Raw genomic sequence first — 21,242 nt, 5'->3', positions numbered from 1 at the left:
GCTCCGCTTGATTTATGAATGTGAATAGTTTTATTATGATTCATGCGGGGAATATCTCAAATGATATGGACACTACAATGGGAAAGTAGGAGAGGAAACAAAGAAGAACAGGAAGAAAAAAAGTAAAGGTGAAAGAAATTCTTAATTTTTATCTGTTTGATGTATTTTGTCATTTAGGACAGTGTTTTTAAGTTCCAAAAAATGTGAACAAATGTTTTTCAACATTGTACAATCACTGTGATCAGTTCTTATGCATAATGCACAAGTAACTGTTTAACTGAGTAAAAGTATTGTTGAAATTGCACATACTTTTTCTTAAAAACGCTGAGTTTATTCATAATATATTGTGTAAAAGTGAAATTCATTTAATATAAAAATCAGCAACATGTCCACTTTTATTAGTTCTATTCCATCTTGCAATGAGTTTACTCGTGTGGCCCTCTTGAGATCAGATTAAGCTGAATGCGGCCCCTAAACCAAAATGAGTTTGACACCCCTGCTTTAAATCTAAAGGAGGCATTTCACACCCTGCAGGTAACAGAGAGTTTCTCTACACCCAGTTTGGCCATCTTTGTGGTGAGCTGGGCGACTGTGTAATGAATTGTGTGGGTTAATAATCCCAACAACCGAACATTTTCACTTAGCCACATGTAGCTTCGGGCGTCCTTCAGCTTGGACTACAAAACCACGGCGGGGAAAAAAAAAATTCAAAATGAGGGATTTGCCAGATTGGTAAAGCGGGAGCCCATGACTTTGTTTAGCAGCTCCGCACTACATAAAGTGATGTAATTGTTTAAGAAACGTTAAAGAAAACTGAACGGCTTGAAAGCCTAACAGAATATAAAGAAATCTACGCAGCTCCTGGAGAGACTAAATTAAAACTTTCTGCTCTTAAGACGCCAAATACTCGTGGATTTAGCAGGACATGTGCCCTTTAACTGATTTTATAAAAAAATAGTTTACTGGGTGCTGGGACCCATCACAGTACATCACTAAAAACCTCTCTTGCAGTAAATAATCCACTCTATGTTGTATTTTGAGTTTCTTCAGAGGATTGACGAGCAGCCACACGCTGCTCTGCATTTCTGTTAGGTGAGCCGTAACACAGTCGTGATAACATAATCGCTGTTTAATACTGCAGTCAGTGTTTTTGCACACTCCAAACGCTCTTCTCTGATCTCTAATATTTAGAGAAGCACTTCAACACTGAGCTGCACGCCGTATAGTTTTAAGCTGGATTTATTAACACCAGCTGATGGTGTTAAAAAGCCCTGCAGAGGATCCAAACAGAGTCGCAAACAGTATTTACAAACGATGCTGAAAAAGACGACTGTTGGAGCACGGACCGATGTTAACCATGTTGGGTGTTAAATCAAAGAAATACGAGCCACTGAGCTCTCGTTACCCCAGTACTAATACAGCTTTTTAACAATACCCAGACTTACTGTTTTTATTGTTTTTAAAGTGAAACTTAAGTTTTAAATACACCACTCACAATGGTTGGGCAGTACAGCCTTAAATTAATTTAATGGTTTGTCTTTGCATGATAAACAACACTGTGTAATGTTTAAAATCTGTTCTTCATCACTATAATGATCTTCTAAATGCAGCTGCGAACAGGAACTCGTGATCCAACAGGAGGAGAAAACTAACAGAGTGCAGCCGTCCTCTCACCTAATCCAGCCAGTTCAGTTCTATAATAAATTAAAGCTGCACCTTATCTGCTCCTTGTTTTTTTTTTTTTTTTTTTTTTACATAAAAGGCATCAGTTTAAAAAAAAAAACATATCTGTAAAAACGAGCCATAAATCAATTTGAGTCAAAAAAAGAAACCCTCCAGACCAAAAAAATCAGAGCACACGGGTGCTAAATAGTGACCATCCGGGCAGAAATGAGAGAAAAAGCTGTAAAAGAAACTTAAAACTACCAAACAAACACACAAAAAACAAACATCACAGCAGGGGACCCGGTAATACAGAGCAGGAAGACAGGTGAGCACACAAACAGTGATGAGATGCTGCAGCAGCAACCTCCACAGGAAATACAGAAAATGTTACTTCTGAGGTTTGAACTAAATGCTGTAAAATGTAAACATGGACTTCCCATGAATGCTCAGAGTTTGATGGCACCAAGCTGAGATGCTCCATCCAGGACGGCCTTGTTTGGCATCACCTCTCCTTGCGGATCCTTCACACTTCGGGGTTAGTGGGACGTTCAGCGGAGCGAGGGGGAAACGTCGTTGCCGTACGTGAAATAAAACGCACTCACTGCATTTTAATGAGTTGTTCTGATCTACACCTGCCTGCCTTCAGCAGCTGAAGGAGGCGGTTCTTCACTCTGGCGGCTGGCCGAAGGAAACCTTGATTCTTAAATAGAATTTTATTTTTATTTTTCAACGTTTAGATCAGAATAGGCAATGAAATAAATGGACAAGAACCCACGGAGCATGAGCTTGTGGGATGTGTGACGGTACAGAATAGGCTTTATCTTTATACGTGAAATTAGTGTATTATTCCTTGATTTGAGCAGCTAAATAAGACTATTTGCTAATGGAGTATTTTGACCCCTAAAATTAGATATCCTGCACTAGATATAACCTGACGGAGATCAATTGTTCTTATTCTAAGTGCAAAAATCTTATTTACCTGCTCAAATCAAGGAAAAATACAATAATTTCAAGAACATTTTACTTACTTTTAGTTGCTTTTTGCGGCGTGACATGACACACTTGGGGATATTATTTAATGCGGCTTATAATCCGGTGCGCCTTGTGGTACGAAAAACACGGTAACTTAGAACGTATGTGTGGCCATTTCAAATAAAGACAGAAAGACATAAAGGACAAAATACCTAAAAGCAGAAAACAGGATCAGACACGATGTACAAAATACACAATATATGATTTTAATCTCTTTTAATAGCTGTAGTCCCCACGTCTGTTAGGTCATATATCACCATTTTTACATTTAGAACCGTTTCATGAAACTAAAAAATCGACTTGACCCTTAAATTGTTTAATAATGGTATTTATTAATCACTCATTTGTTGAAGTTATACTATTAGTATAGAATAAGTAAGTTTAAGCACTAGTGATGTAACAGGACGATTAAAAAAAACACAATTAAACAGCTCCAGTCAGTGAAAAGTTGGGTACAGGCTCTGTATGAATAGGAAATGGACTAGATGGCGTTTAACCTAAATGCTGTTGAGCAACGCCCCGAGGGACGGCATTGAACCATTGGTCCACGCTGCTCCTGTCATGCTGGCATCTAGGTTGGGACCTGACTCGCTCTCCATAACTTGTCTTTTTTTTCTTATCCAGTTATTCCCCTTGTTACAGCGATAACTTGTTTTTCTACACTTCAGCCTACGAGATACAACAAGGTGAAAACAATCTGTTTTTATATATATTATTATTATTTCCTCGGTGTGAGCCAGCCGGGCCATCTGCTCTCTTTTTGTCTCGTTTTGGCTGTTTTCAAAGTCTCGACAACACCGGGGTAGCAACAGCTTGAACACAACTCGTGGCTTTTTACAGTTCCCCGTAGCTGCGTGCGTGTGCGTGCGTACATGTGCGGATTTGCACGTCTTAAAACCTTCCTGTTACCGTGACCTAAAACAGGCTCCGAAATGGCTTTAAAGTTTGTAGAAACGTGCGAGTTGGACAAAGTGGAGGAGATTAGCGAGCGTATTCACATGCATATGTAAGAGTTTAAGATGCAGCTGTGCAGGATTGCATGTCTGCAGTGCATAAATTCTCGCCTGATGGATTGTTGGTTAAGTTTCCTGACGACTAGGGGGGAAAAAAAGGACTTCTGTACACCAGATGGTGCAGCTTGCTTCTTTTCATTTCACAAAACTACAAATAAGACAAAGTTGTTGTTTTTTTTGTCCTTCTTATCCTTGCCCTTTGTTTGCTTTGCTGCACGTTTTACTCTCATGAAAAATGCAATTAAAGAAAGAAAACCTAAGAGTGACTCTTCTGCTTCTGATAGATGCTTGCAAGTCACTCCAAACAAGAAAGTTTCAGACTATACCCTCGCACATAAATGGTTTTAGCCACGGAAGAGCTGATGCACCAACTTTTAATCAGTTTTTTTTTTTTAACGAGCTTCCGCTCACTCTGCCTCATTAATCAGTGCAACATAATGTTAAAGTGAGAACTCTGTTTTCCCTTCATGCAAATTGGTTGACACTGGCACCACTGTGCGTGTAAACAAAAGAGGGGTGACAGGGGAAGCGTTAATAGGTGAAGCTCCGTCGTGATGCTGCGGCGGCGGCGGCGGCTACGTTCAGCCATGCCTGACAAACAGCAGCAGCTCATAATGAGCCTGCAGGGCTGAAGGCGAGGCGATACGGGCCGCATTTAGCTCAGGCAAACCAGATCGCTGTCACTTGGCCGCGCGGACATGTTGATGGCTTTTAGTTGCTGGGGTTTGATAATTATGCATGTTATACTTAGCAACAGTTCATGAGCCTTATTTCTTCATGTAGATATATTTATTGCCTTTCCTGACCGGTTTTATTAATAACTTTCAGTTGATTAGTTTTCTGATTTATCTTCAAATTACGAAATTTAATTATTCAGGCATAAAAAGGCTCCTAAATACCAAAGTAAGGGGTGAATTTTAAATTGGATATTAAGACATTTTATTGTTTCTGGGGTGTGCAACAGGTGCTGTTGGGTTAGCGTGATCAAAGAATCAAACTGCAATCTTTTATTTTCTTTTTTTTACTTGTCAGTGAACGCACCATAATGAACCACCTGGTTTGCAGCAGAAACGGCACTCTTCGCTGTGGAAGTTGTGACCAAGGGAAGAAGATTTAAATCTCTTTATCTTCTGTTTCAGTGGAGGGTTTATGTCTGCTGCAACAGAAAATAAATCTATGGAAGATGAATATGTTTGAGAGACTGAAAACTGATTTTAGCTACAACAAAGTGATTCCCCAGGAGTCATTAGTTGAAAACTTGGCATCCAGCGGATGAGGGATGATGCATTTCTGGACTAAAAATTGGTTAAAAACAAAACAAACCCTCCTCTCCACAGAACTAGAGGTCGACCATTTTCTACAATCATGCAATGATTCATGCTAAAGGAGCCCAAACCATTTATGACTGCATAGAAAAATGGCATATTTATCAGAAGCCTGACATTACAGTTTAATAAACCCTTTAATGTTGATCACATATAATATTAAAATTTTCCGACACACTGCAGTTTGAGTTTTCATTTTCTGGAAGCCATAATAATCGTCAAAATTACAAGAGACAGAGGCTTCAAAGAGTTCACATCTTGTAATGAATCTTTTTAATAAGTTTCACACTCTGTGACAAAATAGAGACATTTTTTAGAGTCATTTTTTTCATATTTATACCTGTACATCCTCTTTTCATAAGGAAATTAAAAAGGTGTCAAAAGTTCAACTCAGTAGATACTTGGATTAAAACTGGTTCTACTGTCCTCAAAACAGGGTCAAATATTGCTTTAAAAAAAAAAAAAAAAAAGGTCCAGGCATAAACTCTAGCTAGATTAAAACATCAGAGGTCACTTCGGTCACCTTCGCTGTTTGTGACTTCCAACATGTGAGGACTAAAAAAACGCTGATTCATCAAACCCCGACACTTTGCACACATGCGTTTTTGATCCTCGGTCACATGTGACACCGGATCGACCCGGCCGAGGACGGAAAGTTGACATAAAGTCTGCCAGAGAGTCCTCCACGCCACGGGGCACGGAGCGCGTCCAACAACCGAGGCTGGCACACGGAAGAAGGTGCAGAAACCAGATACGAAAAAACACACGATGCCTTTCTCTGCTTATTAAACACTTAAGCAGTCCGTTTCAGTCCGACCGTGCAAAGGGGAAACTCCAACCCAGATAATGCTTAGTTTAAAAAAAAAAAAAAAAAGGAGGATCTTTCTGCCACATGTGGATTTCAAATCAAGTATGTAATAAATTTCTGCTGACCTAAAAGTGTCCAAGGACTTTGGTTATAAAGCATTACTCAGCAGCACTGGGTCAGAGGGAGACTGAAGGGGTCAGATGGGGATTAAAGTTTAATTTGCCTGTGTGGTGGAAAGCAGAGAGGATAAAAACCTCCAGGGTGGTGCTTTAAGCCTCAGACTTCTGCCTCCAGGCTTTTTTTAAAAGAGTTTGTGTTGCCATCAAATAATGATTTACTTATTTGTGTTCGCCTCCAAGTGTATGCTTTCCTGCTCTCCTCTGTCGACTCACGTGCTTTTATATTTTACAATAATCCAGTATCGGTATATAACTTTATTCAGTATAAGTGATGAGACAATATAAATTACAGTCTGTCATTACAGCGTTAGTCACTGACTGACGTTCTGGGCTTTATGCGCTTTATTTTTTAAAGCAAATATTTCTAGAAAGTTGGAGATTTATAAACACGTTAAAATAATTGTTATGACTTTGTTCAGCCGTCTGTTGCAGGCATTCTTGGCAATCTTTCTGAGACTTTTATTAATGCTTATATCGATATCGTAATTATATCGAATCGGTCGAAATTAAGAAACATAATGTGACACAAGTTTTAGCTCTATATATTTTTATATATCTATATAAATATATATATATATCTATATCTATATCTATATATATATATATATATATATATATATATATATATATATATATATAGATATATATATATATAGATAGATATAGATAGATAGATAGATAGATAGATAGATATAGATAGAATAAAAACTCCATTGAGTGGAGCAGCTTCGTCATACTAACACATTTTAACAGATTTCTATATATAATATAGTGTACTTACACATTTTAACTTTCTTTCTGAGCGCATTGTACCACATAAAATCAGTCAGTAAGCACAACTTTAATCACATATAAACTGCACCGGATTATAAACTACATCATTGAGTTTTGAGAAAATTTTAGGATTTTAAGTGTGTCTTATAGTCAGAAAAATACGGTAAATCAATTTAGAAAATGAAAACAGATGTTTGTTTGATTTTAGGCAAATGTGTCTTATACAAAAAGTGTTTTGATGGTCTGGATGATTTATGTATTGGGGGAGAGAGAACACGAACTGAAATTAACCTGTCTGATGATCATGTCATCATGCTTGTTTTTGATGTGGCTGGCAAAAAGTTACATATTAGTGTCTAAAACCTCTACAGTTGTTTTTTTCTTCAGAACATACAAGATAAGCTTAAAGTAATAAAGTTTCAAATTCAAAGTAGGACTGATAAACTCTAAAAGTATCTGTGACTTCTGTGCTTTGCTGAATAAAATCAGCCCAAGCCTTTTAGATGACTGCTAATCGTCTTTTAGCTTCACGCCTTATCAAACAGTGCACAACTTCTGTCAAAGTTGGGTTAAACTGCTTTTTAAAAAAAAAAAAAAAAAAAAAAAAAACGCTTCAGGGAGTTTGTTTGCAACGCTGGATCAGCTGCACGGTATGTAGCTCCCATCATGTGTGGTCTCTAGTTGAAGCTACCGAAGACGGTGCGAAGTAATTTACTGTTTGCCACACTCTGTGCTTTTCTTCCTAAATGACCTCACGGCTGTGAGTACGCTGGATCTGGAAAAGTTTGAGGAGCCGGCAGCTCCCAGATGTGCATGCGTGTAGATACAAAGCCGAGCTTTGCATGCTCAGCAGCCCTTTCCTTGAATAGATTATTGTTGAGTGCTGGGGGGGGGGCGTCTTTCGCAGTTGCCTGGAATAAGTCTGTTGTAAAGCTGCCACAAAACATAAATCATGCATTAGAGTTTCTTAGAGAACAACATCATTCCTATTCAGAATGTATCGTCTTTTGGCCCCTCCGCACGCTCTCAGATCACTCGCTGGCTGTGCAGCCTGAAGATGCCAAGGATAAGAGAGCGACTTAATTATTCCTTCAGGCCAGAAGCTTTCAAGGCCCAGAACCCCTGGCAATAACCTCCGTACTAATTATGCAAATAGATCGAGACGAGACGAAATGAAGGGGGAAAGAAGAGAAAACTCTTCCTCTGCTCGTCGTTTGCCCCCGTCCTATTTCCATTTGCAATCAGAGGCGTCTTTTTCCGCCGCCGCACCGTTTGCCTTCAGCTGTTTAGGCATTCTTCGCGACATCATAATGTCCTCTGCGACAAAACGCCACCCATTGTTCCCCCCCACCGCGCAGCCTTATTATGTCCTCAGGGATCATTAAAGCGTAAACACCGGCCTGATTCTCAGGTGATGGCGGGTGTGCGCTCCGGCTGCATGGCAGGCGTATTGTTGCCGGACGACGGCTACCCTTGGGGTCCTGGCTCTAAAACAAAGAGGCTTTCTTTATGCTCCCCTTTACCAAGCCACCGAGTTGACAGATTCATTGGTTTTCTACTCAGTAGCTGCCAGTTTATTGTACTGCAGTGATTCAAACTGTGGCATTGATGGGATTCTCAGTGTTGCGTGTTGGACTGCTTAGGGAAATGGGATTAAGTTGTTGTAAAGAGTGCACGTGTGTGTGTGTGGGAATGTGTGTGTGTGTGTGGTCTGAGAGAGAGAGAGAGAGAGAGAGATGCTGAGCTAAAACACTAGAGCCAGACTCCAAAACTGCATTGAAGCAACGTAAACAGCTGGAGGCAGCAGGAGGGAGCAACGTTTTGCACAGAAAACACCACCAGAACGGTTTCGGGTCGACAAATTGGGGGATGCATGCGTCCGCTCAGCTTTGCAGACGCAGCTCAACGAGCACAAATTCAACTACCACCAACGCGGCCTTTTTTATATTTGTGCACATTATTTTGCCCGACTCTTTAATTAGCAGAAACCAGCCAGGCGGTGCTGCGCTTTGCCGCCGAACGCACCAGCTGTTAAAATATCACAGGGTGCTAAAGTTCAGCCTCTTCAGCTTCTATACAGTGTTAAAACCAAACAGGCCTCAAAACTATCCCCGGGAAACCTAAATTTGTCTTCAGCTATCTTGTGTGTGTTAATATCTTTGTGATCTAATGTTATCCTTACCTGTCCAGGTGCAAAGTAGCAGCTTTGCTCCTGCTGGTTCAGTGCACCTCTTCTTTGTTGCTGATTTTGGGTTGCGCGGTGCATTATGGGTAAGTTCTGTTTTCTGGGTACCAAACAACATTCAATGATGACGGAAAGCAAGAGGAGGGCTGTGATTATCTTGGAGACAGCGACTGTCAAATGACACGTCTGTCCTCTGCAAGGACACCGTCTCTGTCTCCGGCTGGGAGACTAAAGTTAAGCTTAGTTTAGTGCTTAAAGCGCTGATTTAAGCACTAAATAAGATGAAAACAGGGAGCCACACTGTGACGTGAGGGACAGACTGGTATTTATTCAGTGAAGGCGCTTGGAAGCAGGTTCTAGGTCCAACAGTCAGTTTGTCCATTTATCCACAAGTCTGTCTATTCATCAGTACCTCAGTCCACTTCTCTATATGTCCATTATTTCATCCATCCTCGTCTGTCCATCCATTCAAAAGCCATCCGTCTGTTCAGATGTCCATATTTACGTCAGGTTGAGTTTGAGACAGGAAAAAGTACAGACATTTTTGTTCTGGAAACATGTAGGATTGTTGTCCATGATTAGGCCTGGATAACGTTTTATGTATTTTTGTTATTCAATTCAATTCAATTAAATTTAATTTATATAGCACCAATTAATGAAACATGTCATTTCAAGGCACTTTCCAAAGTCAAATTCAATCAGATCCTCCAGATTGGTCAAAAAGTTTCCTCTCTAAGGAAACCCAGCAGGTTGCATCAAGTCTCTCCAAGCAGCATTCACTCTTCCTGAAAGAGCGTAGAGCCACAGTGGACAGTCATCTGCATTGTTGATGGCTTTGCAGCAATCCCTCATACTGAGCATGCATGAAGCGACAGTGGAGAGGAAAACTCCCCTTTAACAGGGAGGAGAACCTCCAGCAGAACCAGAACCAGGCTCAGTGTGAACGCTCATCTGCCTCGACCCACTGGGGCTTAGAGAAGACAGAGCAGAGACACAGAAAGCACAGAGGCTCACATTGATCCAGGAGTACTTTCTATGTTATATGGTAATAGTGGATGATCTGCCTCCCCTGGATGATGCCACAGCTAACAGAACGCCAGACCAGGTGTACCTTCTATTAAGAAAAAGAGGGAGAGCAAAAAGTTAAAAGCTGAAATGACGACACGCAATGCAAATTGGAGAAGCAGTAGGAGAACTCAGCAGAGTGAGAGAAATTAGACCCTGATGTCCTCCAGCAGCCTAAGCCTATAGCAGCATAACTATAGAGATAGCTCAGAGGTATGAGCCACTCTAACTATAAGCTTTGTCAGAAAGGAAAGTTTTAAGCTTAGTCTTAAAAGTAGATAGGGTGTCTGCCTCACGGACCAAAACTGGGAGTTGGTTCCACAGGAGAGGAGCCTGATAGCTAAAGGATCTGCCTCCCATTCTACTTTTAGAGACTCTAGGAACCACCAGCAGACCTGCAGTCTGAGAGCGAAGTGCTCTGTTAGGAACATACGGGGTAATCAGAGCTCTGATATATGATGGAGCTTGATTATTAAGGGCTTTATATATTAGAAGAAGACTTTTAAATTCTATTCTTGATTTAACAGGAAGCCAATGAAGGGAAGCTAAAATTGGAGAAATATGATCCCTCTTGTTGATTTTCATCAGAACTCTTGCTGCAGCATTTTGGATCAGCTGAAGACTTTGAACTGCATTTTGTGAACTTCACGATAGTAAAGAATTACAATAGTCCAGCCTTGAAGTAACAAATGCATGGACTATGCTAATGTTTTCTCTGTTGGATGCTCCAGTAACCGCCTGTCCTACTATTGCTCCACTCCGAAGGCTCCAATGTCTTCCTCCACAACTTTTGCTGCCATGTCTAGAAATCTCAGCACCTTGCCGACTGAATAATTTATACACTTCCTGGTCTGCTTGTGAACCAAGTCATGTCCAGATTTGGGCTCGCTTCCTTCTAGGTGCTCCTCTTCTTTTTTGTTAGTATGTTTTTGCAGCAGGAGGGACTTTTTATCACATATATGTTTCTAAACAGGGGTCCTGACACAGAGCCCAACCTAAGGAGTCTCACTCCGTCTCCTCTCAGGAACAAAACAAACACCAATAAAAGGACTTTTTTCTTAATTGACCCGGACTCGCATACCTTCAGGCGTCTCCTGATCCCTGCTTTGTTTTCCTCTTTCAGCTCATTTCCATCAGTTCGTTCACCCCGCTGGCGGCAGGCAGCAGAAGCCCGGTAGCACGTCTGCCGTCTCTGTGCTCAGTTATGAGGAACAAACAGCGGGCCTGGCTCAGGTCTGCAGCTTTAAACTCCAAGCGCGTCCAAACGCCGTCTAAAGACAAACAAACTTCTCCCTGAGCTCGCTACACAAGCCCTTTCTTAAGCGTTGAAGCTCCCACTTTTTGATGCCAATTTCAAAACGCAGATTAAAGACCAAGTCAGGCGCTGCATATCAATGCTTCTTTTTTTTTTTTTTTTTTTTTTTTTTTTTAAGCCGCGCTTTTCACAGCCTGGAAAAAAGGGACTTTTATATATATTTTCCCCCTCGGTTGAGGAAGGCTTTTATCTTTATTTGTGAGGGCACAGCTTGAGTTAATCTTTGTGTTTTGACATAGAAACACCATTGTGCCCCGCTGACAAACTGCTTTTGCTAAAAGCTGATTAGCTTCGAGCAGTTTTTCTTTGCTTTTAGACCTCAAAAGTCTTTCTATTTTTTTTTTTTTTTTTTTGGCTTCAAAGTTTCCAATTATATTATAGATGTTCTAATAACTAAACTATCACTCTCACTGTTGATGCAAATTTTTCTTTTTGGCAATACATTCATTAGAGTTTTAATGAGTTTTTCTTCTCATATTGATTGAATTTAGCTAGTTTTTTTTTTTTTTTGCCTGGAGCTGTAAGGAATAATTAATAAATGTGTATTTAGGACCAAAGTACTTGGTTTACCTTTGTAGTCCCACTTTTAAATACTGGGAAATTAAAGACGTTATTGTCACTGTTGTTTTAGGTCCCTTTTGCCTGGGGAGGAATAATTCATCACTGGTACACGTTTGTGTTACTTTTAGCGTTCTAAGCTGTTAGAAGAACTTTAGTCGAGCTTTGCTGTAAATGTTTTGTGCATTTGCACAAATAATACACCAAAATAAGAAAGAACTTCACAGTTTAAGAAATTAAAAAGAAAAAAACTAATTGGCTTTGCACATCTCCTGTGTTACATTTGATCTTTTTTTCAAATAAAAAGAACCATGAAGATGCTAAGAACATCCAGTTCTTTTATTTCTGCATGTGCAGAGTTCCTAGAAGTGAATTATTCATGAAAAATAAAGCGGCTTCTGGAAAGGTTTTTGTATTTCTAGTTTATGTTCCACATCCAGATTTCTAAAAGATCTATCAGCTTGTTCATCTGTCCACCCATCGATCTGTACATCCATCCTGTAGTCCTTTCATCCAACATCCATCATCTGTCCATTCATCCATCCATCCATTATCATCCATCCATCATCCGTCCATCCTGAAGTGCATTCATCCATCCATCCAACATCCATCATCTGTTCATTCATCCATCCATTCATCTACTTGTCCATCCTGTAGTCCATTCATCCATCCATCCGTCCATCCTGTAATCCATCCATCATCCGTCCATCCTGAAGTCCATTCATTCATCCATCCATCCTGTAATCCATCCATCATCCGTCCTTCCTGAAGTCCATTCATTCATCCATCCATCCTGTAATCCATCCATCATCCGTCCATCCTGAAGTCCATTCATTCATCCATCCATCCAACATCCATCATCTGTCCATTAATCCATCCATCCATCATCATCCGTTCATTCATTCATCCATCCATTTATCCATCATCCACCCATCATCATCCATCCATCCATCCATCCATCCATTCATCTACTTGTCCATCCTGTAGTCCATTCATCCATCCATCCATCCTGTAATCCATCCATCATCCGTCCATCCTGAAGTCCATTCATTCATCCATCCATCCTGTAATCCATCCATCATCCGTCCATCCTGAAGTCCATTCATTCATTCATCCATCCATCCAACATCCATCATCTGTCCATTAATCCATCCATCCATCATCATCCGTTCATTCATTCATCCATCCATTTATCCATCATCCACCCATCATCATCCATCCATCCATCCATCCATCCATCCATCCATCATCCGTCCATCCTGAAGTCCATTCATCCTTCCATCTATCCGTTCATTTATCCGTCCATTCTGAAGTCCCTCCATTCATCCATCCAGTAGTTGATCTGTCCATCCATCCATCCATCCATCCATCCATCCATCCATCCATTCATTCATTCATCCATCCATCCATACCATTGTACATCTGTTAAGTAGTTTTTCTGACCATAAATGTGTCGATCTAACAATTCATCTCTCTGGTGATCCGTCCACGTGGAACCAGAATTCAGTTTATTGGCTGAATTAAGTATTTCTACATACAAGGAATTTGACGCGGTGCTGTTGTGCTGCAGAACATGCAACACCACATACAGGAAGTAAAAAAATATATATGAAGGCAAAAAAAGTACGGGGGAAATAAAAAGTCAAGATAAATATTAGTTGACAATATGGACTAAAAAAAACTTCAGATAGACTTAGGAATTAAGAAATACAGACGCTGCTTCCACCCCCGCAGGAAGTCTGGTATCCACTTGCAGGGTGGGGTGTGGCACAGTCAGCAGGGAGAGCTTGTCCTGTATAGAACCAGGACGATGGTGTGAAGGCAGAGCTGAGGCTGGCGTAGACTGCGGTGGAGTCCAGGTACTGCGGGGGGACGGCAGCGTCTACAGACATGCTGGCTCTTGAGGCAAACTCCAGGGGTCCAGGAAGGGGGTCTGTCCGCCCAAGGAGCTCACAGGACGTCATCACCACAGATGTCCGGGCGACAGCTCTGTGGTAATTCAGTCCTGTGGTCCTCTGTTTCCTTGAAACGGGGATGATGGCGGAGTCCTTGAAGCAGGCTGGCACATGGCAGAGATTTCTGTAAACACTGGAGACAGCTGATCTGCTCAGCTGGACCCCGCTGCTCTGCTGGGGGTCTGCCTCTTGAGAAGGCAATTTGTCCATCCGTCCATTATTCTATTGTCTATCCATCAGTTTATTCAGCCATCAATCCATTCTACCTCTTTTTAGTTTGAGTTTTTCAAAGTTCCATGTTTAAAGCCTGACCGTTATGCCATAAACTCAGTATGCAACTAATGGCTTAAAGTCAATGAAAGCTCTGGAAGTTAAAGATAAATATGTAGGAACCCTGGTTGTGGAGAGAATAACTCGATCACTTTGGTCAGCTTCCCAAGAAGATGATTTAACTTCTTAATCACATTGCAGCATTTAGTTCTGGCGAAGTGTCCCGGTCTTTTGTTTCCCCGTTTGATTTCTCCTTGAAATATTATTTTGCGTCAGCTGAAATTCCCGACTTAGCAAAGAAAGCCCCGTGCTCTTTGATTCTCCAGCACTGGCACAAGAACTTGACGTTTGCCATTCATTATTCATGTGAAACATGTCTGGTCAGTTGGAGCTTTTCGAGTTGGTAGAATGAAGCTTCCCCTGTCTGGATAGAGATGAGAGGAATAATAAATGGTATCTCCCGCAGGAAACTATCAGCTCTCTCCGACCGTCAACATGCCGCAGGACGACACCGTGATCATCGAGGACGACCGGCCGCCGCTCCTCCCGTCCAACCTCTCCGACCAGTCCTCGTCCAGCTCTCACGACGACGTGGGGTTTGCGGCGGACGAGACTCCGCCCTGGGCCAGAGAGCTGCCTGCTCAGAATGAAAGGTGCGTTTAAACCTTTTGATTTGATGTCCGCACCGCTGCTGACCAAACGCTGTTTCTTTTTCGTTAATATTTTCATCTGCTGCTCAGCATTTGCAACATAGTCGGAGTTGATGTAGAAATGTTCTCTGTCTGACAGGGAAAGCCTGATGCAACACATGAAGGCCTGTTCTGTCCGTCCCCTAACTGAAAATTATTAAAACATTTTGGGCTGCAAATAAAGATGTTTGTACTTTTCTGTAGTACTCAATTCAATCAGGTTATACAGAAAGAATGTCCTCTCTAAGGAAACCCAGCAGGTTGCATCAAGTCTCTCCAAGCAGCATTCACTCCTCCTGAAAGAGCGTAGAGCCACAGTGGACAGTCGTCCGCATTGTTGATGGCTTTGCAGCAATCCCTCATACTGAGCATGCATGAAGCGACAGTGGAGAGGAAAACTCCCCTTTAACAGGGAGGAGAACCTCCAGCAGAACCAGAACCAGGCTCAGTGTGAACGCTCATCTGCCTCGACCCACTGGGGCTTAGAGAAGACAGAGCAGAGACACAGAAAGCACAGAAGCTCACATTGACCCAGGAGTACTTTCTATGTTAGATGGTAATAGAGGATGATCTGTCTTCCCTGATGATGTCACAGCTAACAGAACGCCAGACCAGGTGTACCTTCTGTGAAGAGAAAAAGAGAGAGAACATAAAGTTAAAAGTTGAAATAAGAACAATGTAAATTGGAGAACAGTAGGAGAACTCAGCAGAGTGAGAGAAATAGACCCTGATGTCCTCCAGCAGCCTAAGCCTACAGCAGCATAACTATAGAGGTAGCTCGGGGTATTTCCATGTCTGTTTCTTTTCCTTTTTTGCTACTATAGCTACTTTCTCACCTCTTCAATTGTTTACAACTTGTTTTGGTCGCAATCCAAATCACAGCTAGGATTTTAGGAAATTAGATACCAGTTTCCAGAACTTTGAAGTTACTTTCACAAACGTATGAGAGGAAACTCATGCAATGATTTTTCTGAATTCATGCATTTTTTTTCCTGACACATTGGGATTACTTTCCCAGGTCTTAGAGGTAAAGCTTCTCAGAATTTACCGGTTTCTCTCCTGGAACCTGCTGGTTTCTTTTGCAGGATGAGCTTTAATTTGAGGTTAACTTGAGGTTAACTTGGTCATTTTCAGAGTTTACAGGCCACTGCTGGACATAAGTACCTACTTTCCTCCTTTCTACAAACACTTTGAATCACCGTGTGTATGAAGTGCTATACAGTAAACTTGCCTTTTCAAATTTGAGATTACTTTCCTGGGATTTACAGACGACCTGGCTGTATTGTAAGGTTGTCTTTTCAAATGTTTGCCTTTTTAAATCTTTTAGCTCTGTATTTTCCCTCTACATGAAACCTTTGTCGTTTTTCAAGCCTGGAAAGGTGATTATCTTTACATTTCTTTGTCGTTTTAGTTTTTCCAGTTAACAAACGTTACACCTGTGCCACTGTTTTCCTTTCGTCTTTGTTTCTTATTCTAAAGTTCTTACTTTTTTATGAAATTCTGTCATGTTTTGTACAGACATTGCCACAAGGATATGTTTGGTATATGACCAAAAATATGTTTAGCTTCTGGCAGACTGGCCTCTCCCAAATAAACAAATTAGTTTTTCTGTCAATGTTGACTGATATAACATGGATAATATTGCTATGGATTATCATTTTTCTGTCTTTTTGTTGCTAGTGTCAACAGCCAAAATATTAGCCTCTATTAATGTTATTTCCATTAATTTTTTTTTCTAAGCCCCTAAATTTGACACTATATTCAAAAATAGAGAATAACAATGAAAATGGAAGTACACTGCAAAAACAGAACTAAAAATAAGTAAAAACATTGTGTGCATTTGTCCCTGATTTGAGCAGATAAATAAGATTATCTGCCAATGAAAAGAGTATTTTTACCCCTAAAATAAGATAATTAGATATAATGCACTTGAAATAAGTTTATGGAGATGAATTGTTCCTATTTTAAGTGCAAAAATCTTATTCTATTGGCAAGTCATCCTATTTACCTGCTCAAATAAAGTACAAATACACTCATTTCAAGAATAAATCACTTATTTTTAGTTCTGCTTTTGCAGTGTAAATGAATGTCTTCTTTAAGTGGCTTGGCAAGTACACTGCAAAAACAGACTTAAAAATAAGTAAAATGTTCTTAAAATGTGTGTTTTTGTCTTTGATTTGAGCAGGTAAATTGTATTATCTGCCAATGGAATGAGTATTTTTTACCCATAAAATAAGACAATTAGACATCCTGCATTTGAAATAAGATGATGGAGATGAGTTTTTTCCTATTTTAAGTACAATGATTTTATTCCATTGCCAGATCATCTTATTTACCTGCTCAAAGCAAGGAATGATACACTAATTTAAAGAAAATTGTACTTATTTTTAGTTCTGTTTTTGCAGTGTAGACTAAAGATTCCTCTGAAAATGCCAGTACTTTTTACAGGTAGTGAGTGAAAGAGCAGGCAAAGCCCTTCAAATAACTCAGAAAGCCTGCAGAATTACTAACAAACATTAATAAAGTCCGTCTCATCAACGCTACGTCTCTCTGCAGCTCACTGATTCCCGATGAGAACGATCCGGACATTTCTTTCCAGAGGGAAGGATTCGGACGCCAGAGCATGTCCGAGAAACGCACCAAGCAGTTCGGAGACGCCGCTCAGCTCGAGATCATCAAGACACGCAAGTCCAAGAGCATGGATCTAGGTACCAAACTCCCATCTGCCCTCCGGTCTTTGGGTTATTCATTTTTAAACTCAAAACATTTTTTCCAGAGCACAAATCCCCACCTGCTGCTAGTCTCTGGAATCCCATTTATTTCAGTTTATGTGAACCGTACTACTGCATTAAAAGTAAATCAACAGAGTCTAAAAGCAGAATCATTGCTACAGTTTTCTACCTCAGCATTTGTGTAACATAAAGAGATCCAAAGTTCCTTTTTTTTCTGGTATATCAGATTTCTGCACTGCAAAAAGGGGAAATAAAGTGAGTAAGGTTTTCTTGAAATGAGTGCATTTGTCCTTGATTTGAGGAGGTGAATAAGATTATCTGCCAATGGAGTGAGTTTTACCCCTAAAATAAGATAATTAGATATACTGCACTTGAAATAAGATGGAGATGAGTTGCTCCTATTTTAAGTGCAGACATCCTTTTCCGTTGGCGGATCATTTAAACGTGCCTGCTCAAATCAAGGACTAATAATTTCAAGAAAATCTGACTGACTTTTAGTTCCCTTTTTGCAGTGTGGGTATCTTTAATAGGAAAAAGACCCACTCAAAATAAAACCTCCTATCATGCCACTACATGTCGCAACAGATTTTACCCTTTTGAAATAACGTTTTGCATAATTTGGCGCCTGATTATCCTGTGATATCATGAGAGCACCTGGACAAAAAGGTTAAATCCTGACATTTACGTCACCCTGACCACACTAGCTCCCCTGCATGCCCCCCCCTCTGTTTCAGGTTTCTTTCTTCACACTTCAGCATATTTCTCTCCCTCTCTTCTCTCCCTTGGTACGAAAAAAAACAGACTTCATCTCTCGCCAAAGTCAAGAACTTCCACCGTTAATTCACCTTGAAATGTCTTCAAACAGTCGCTGATTGCTTTGGCTGCAACAGGCTCTCTGCTCGCCTCTCCCTCTGTAATCATATCTAATCTTCTCGACCAGATTGCCGCCGCGTGCCGTGTTCGTATCTCAACGAGTCTGATTGCTATTCTCTAACTGTGTTTTCACCTCTCCACCCCTTTCCTCGTCTCGCATGCCGTCCGATCCTGATTGAGACGAAGCCCTTTTGTGATTTTTTTCTTTCGCAGCTCGACCTGGATGTTGCATGTGGAATGTGTTGAGCACTTAACCTAACCCCAGATGTTTGTATCCCTCCTCTCTTCCCCTCCTTCCTTTAACAGTAGCCGACGAGATTAACCTCACACCTCGTCCTGACGCCGACACAGGTAAGGACCGGTTGCACTGAAACTTCTCCCTCACCCTCCTTCTGCGTCACATCTTGTGTTAAAGGTGCATTTTGGAGGTTTGACGTAAAACGTTAAATGTTTGAGATCAGAGTTGTTTGCTTTAGGACGGACGTGATTTAAGAGAGACTTTTATGTGTCAAGAGAACTAAATCAGTTAAGTTTGTACACAAGTGTTCACTGCAAGGGAACTAAAAGTAAGCAAAATGTTCTTAAATTTTTTTATATTTTTACTTGATTTGAGCAGCTAAATAACACTAATTGCCAATAGAATGAGAATTTCTACCCCTAAAACAAGATAATTAGACATTAAGCACTTGAAACAAGATGATGGAGATGAATTGTTCTTATTTTAAGTGCAAAAATCTTATTCCATTGGCAAATAGTCTGATTTATTACCTCAAACCAATGAAAAATGCACTAATTTCAAGAGGATTTATCTACTTTTAGTTCCCTTTTTGCAGTGTTGTACCTGGATTATTCCCACTGTGCCCATAAACAGAGAGAAGACCCCTTCCTGAATGACCACAGGTTTTATTATTGGCTTTAAATAAAAAAATTAAAGGTAGCGTCAGAGAAGACAGCTGAACTCTGGGAAAACCAGATCTCGATTTCAAGTAAACAGTTGAGGACTTAAACATATGGTGAGAGTTTGTCCATTGATGTCTGAGGAGAACTGAGATTGGGGACGTTTTTACTAGTAAACTCAAAGACCTTCTTTTTAATTTAGCGATTTTCACAGTTAATTGTGAAATCAGTTTACTCTTGAAGTTGTAGTTGATTTGTATTTCTTTTTATTTTAACAAATTATGCAATAATTCATATCAGAATTATTTAGAATGCTAATTATAATAATTCATATACTAACAACTACAGTAAACAAGAGTCTTTTATTTTGAAAAAATATTTATTTAAATAAGTAACTTTTTCATTATAATAGGAGTATTTAACACTGAGCTATATAATACACTGGAGTGCTGATTTTACCGAAAAACTGAAGTCACTGGCCGCCATCTTGCTACTCCCTATTCTCACAGAATCCCACAGGATTTGGTTGCAACAACAAGCAGTTTTCTGGCTGAGTGAAAACGTTTCATAGGTAATTCTACAGTCAGTGGATGTACTAACACTATAAACTACTAGGAAATTAGGTGCTGAAATATTTTACATGTTATTCATATTAAATATATATATATGTGTATATATAAGTATGTGTATATGTGTATATATATATGTATACATATATGTAAATATATGTTTTTGTATATTGTTATTTATATATTTATAAATGTTATATATATATATTTAAATATATAAAATGCAAAATATTTTAGCACGACTTTCTCAGTACTTGATAGTTTTAGTACATAACATAAAGTATATGGCATTTGACATTTTAAAAGTTTTAAGCCCCCCCTGAACATGAGAAAATCCTCGTTATTCGATGCTATAGTGCACATATTCCCTAGTTACTGGGGGGAAATAGGGAGTACCAATATGGCGGCTGGTGGCTTCAAAGTGACTCGTTCTAACAGGCGGCGATTAGCACTCCAGTGTATAATATAGCTCAGTGGTATTTAATGAGTTGTTTTGATATTTTTATTGACTGATTTCTAAAATAAATTATTTTCTACTTTATTAACATATTTTGAAATGACTCATATTTTCAAACACACTTTTGATCTTTAGAGATATGTCTTTCTTAGTGTAGTAGAACCATTCTTCTTTTTCCGAGTTTGATTTATATAGCGCCAATTCACAACACGTCATCTCAAGGCACTTTCCAAAGTCAAATTCAATCATTTTTTGAAAAAGTCAAATGTCACCTCAAGCGAGCGCAAAACATTTTTTGGAGGAATTTAGTGAGTTAATTTGAATTTTGCCGTTTCTATCAACCGTTTCTAATGCGATATTTAAATATGTGCATTGAAAAAGGTTGATGGAAATGTGACCATTGATCCAGGGATCCTTTCTATGTTATGTAATAATAGCAGATGATCTGTCCCCCCTGGATGGTGTCACAGGTAACAGGACGCCAGACCAGGTGTACCTACTATGAAGAGAAAAAAACAGCAAATATTGGTAAAAGTTTAAATAAAAACAAATAATGCAAAGTTGGTTGATGCGCTCTGTGACCTAAGATCTTTAAAGTTTGTCTGTAGAAGTTGTAGAGAGTTGTTGAAAGGTGTTTCAAAATGTAGGTGTTTTTTTGAAAACACAACAAAGTGAATTGGTGCCTAATTGTTTCCAAGCAGAATGTCTGCTCCCGGTGTTATAAATGTTGACGTAAATCCCACTTTTAAGTCAAGAATCCCAGCTTTAAAAAAACAAAAGGCTTTGGCTTTAATCGGAGCTTCAAAATGAGATGAAAATAAATATCCCCAAGGCCATCTTCTGGTCAGGTTTTAATACCAATTAGTCCATCAAGACCCACC

The 21,242-nt window shown here is 39.8% G+C and overlaps 1 protein-coding gene across 7 annotated transcripts in view; it reads left to right on the top strand.

Annotated features, from left to right (window-relative positions):
• Nucleotides 1–21,242, top strand: part of LOC105930934 (partitioning defective 3 homolog) — a 343,689-nt gene that overhangs the window by 192,952 nt on the left and 129,495 nt on the right. For 4 of the 7 annotated variants that reach the window (XM_012869384.3, XM_036138632.1, XM_036138631.1 and 1 more), the window contains 3 exons: nt 14,611–14,797; nt 17,390–17,541; nt 18,745–18,789. In XM_012869384.3, the coding sequence (XP_012724838.2) occupies nt 14,611–14,797; nt 17,390–17,541; nt 18,745–18,789 (384 nt within the window). The remainder of the gene's footprint in view (nt 1–14,610; nt 14,798–17,389; nt 17,542–18,744; nt 18,790–21,242) is intronic. The other 3 variants (XM_036138633.1, XM_021319926.2, XM_012869383.3) reach the window with 1 other exon arrangement.

This window comes from Fundulus heteroclitus, chromosome 6, assembly GCF_011125445.2.
Source record: "Fundulus heteroclitus isolate FHET01 chromosome 6, MU-UCD_Fhet_4.1, whole genome shotgun sequence".
Taxonomy (NCBI): domain Eukaryota; kingdom Metazoa; phylum Chordata; class Actinopteri; order Cyprinodontiformes; family Fundulidae; genus Fundulus; species Fundulus heteroclitus.
The sequence above is the reverse complement of the archived record's forward strand: the minus strand, read 5'-3'. Positions and strand labels throughout refer to the sequence as shown.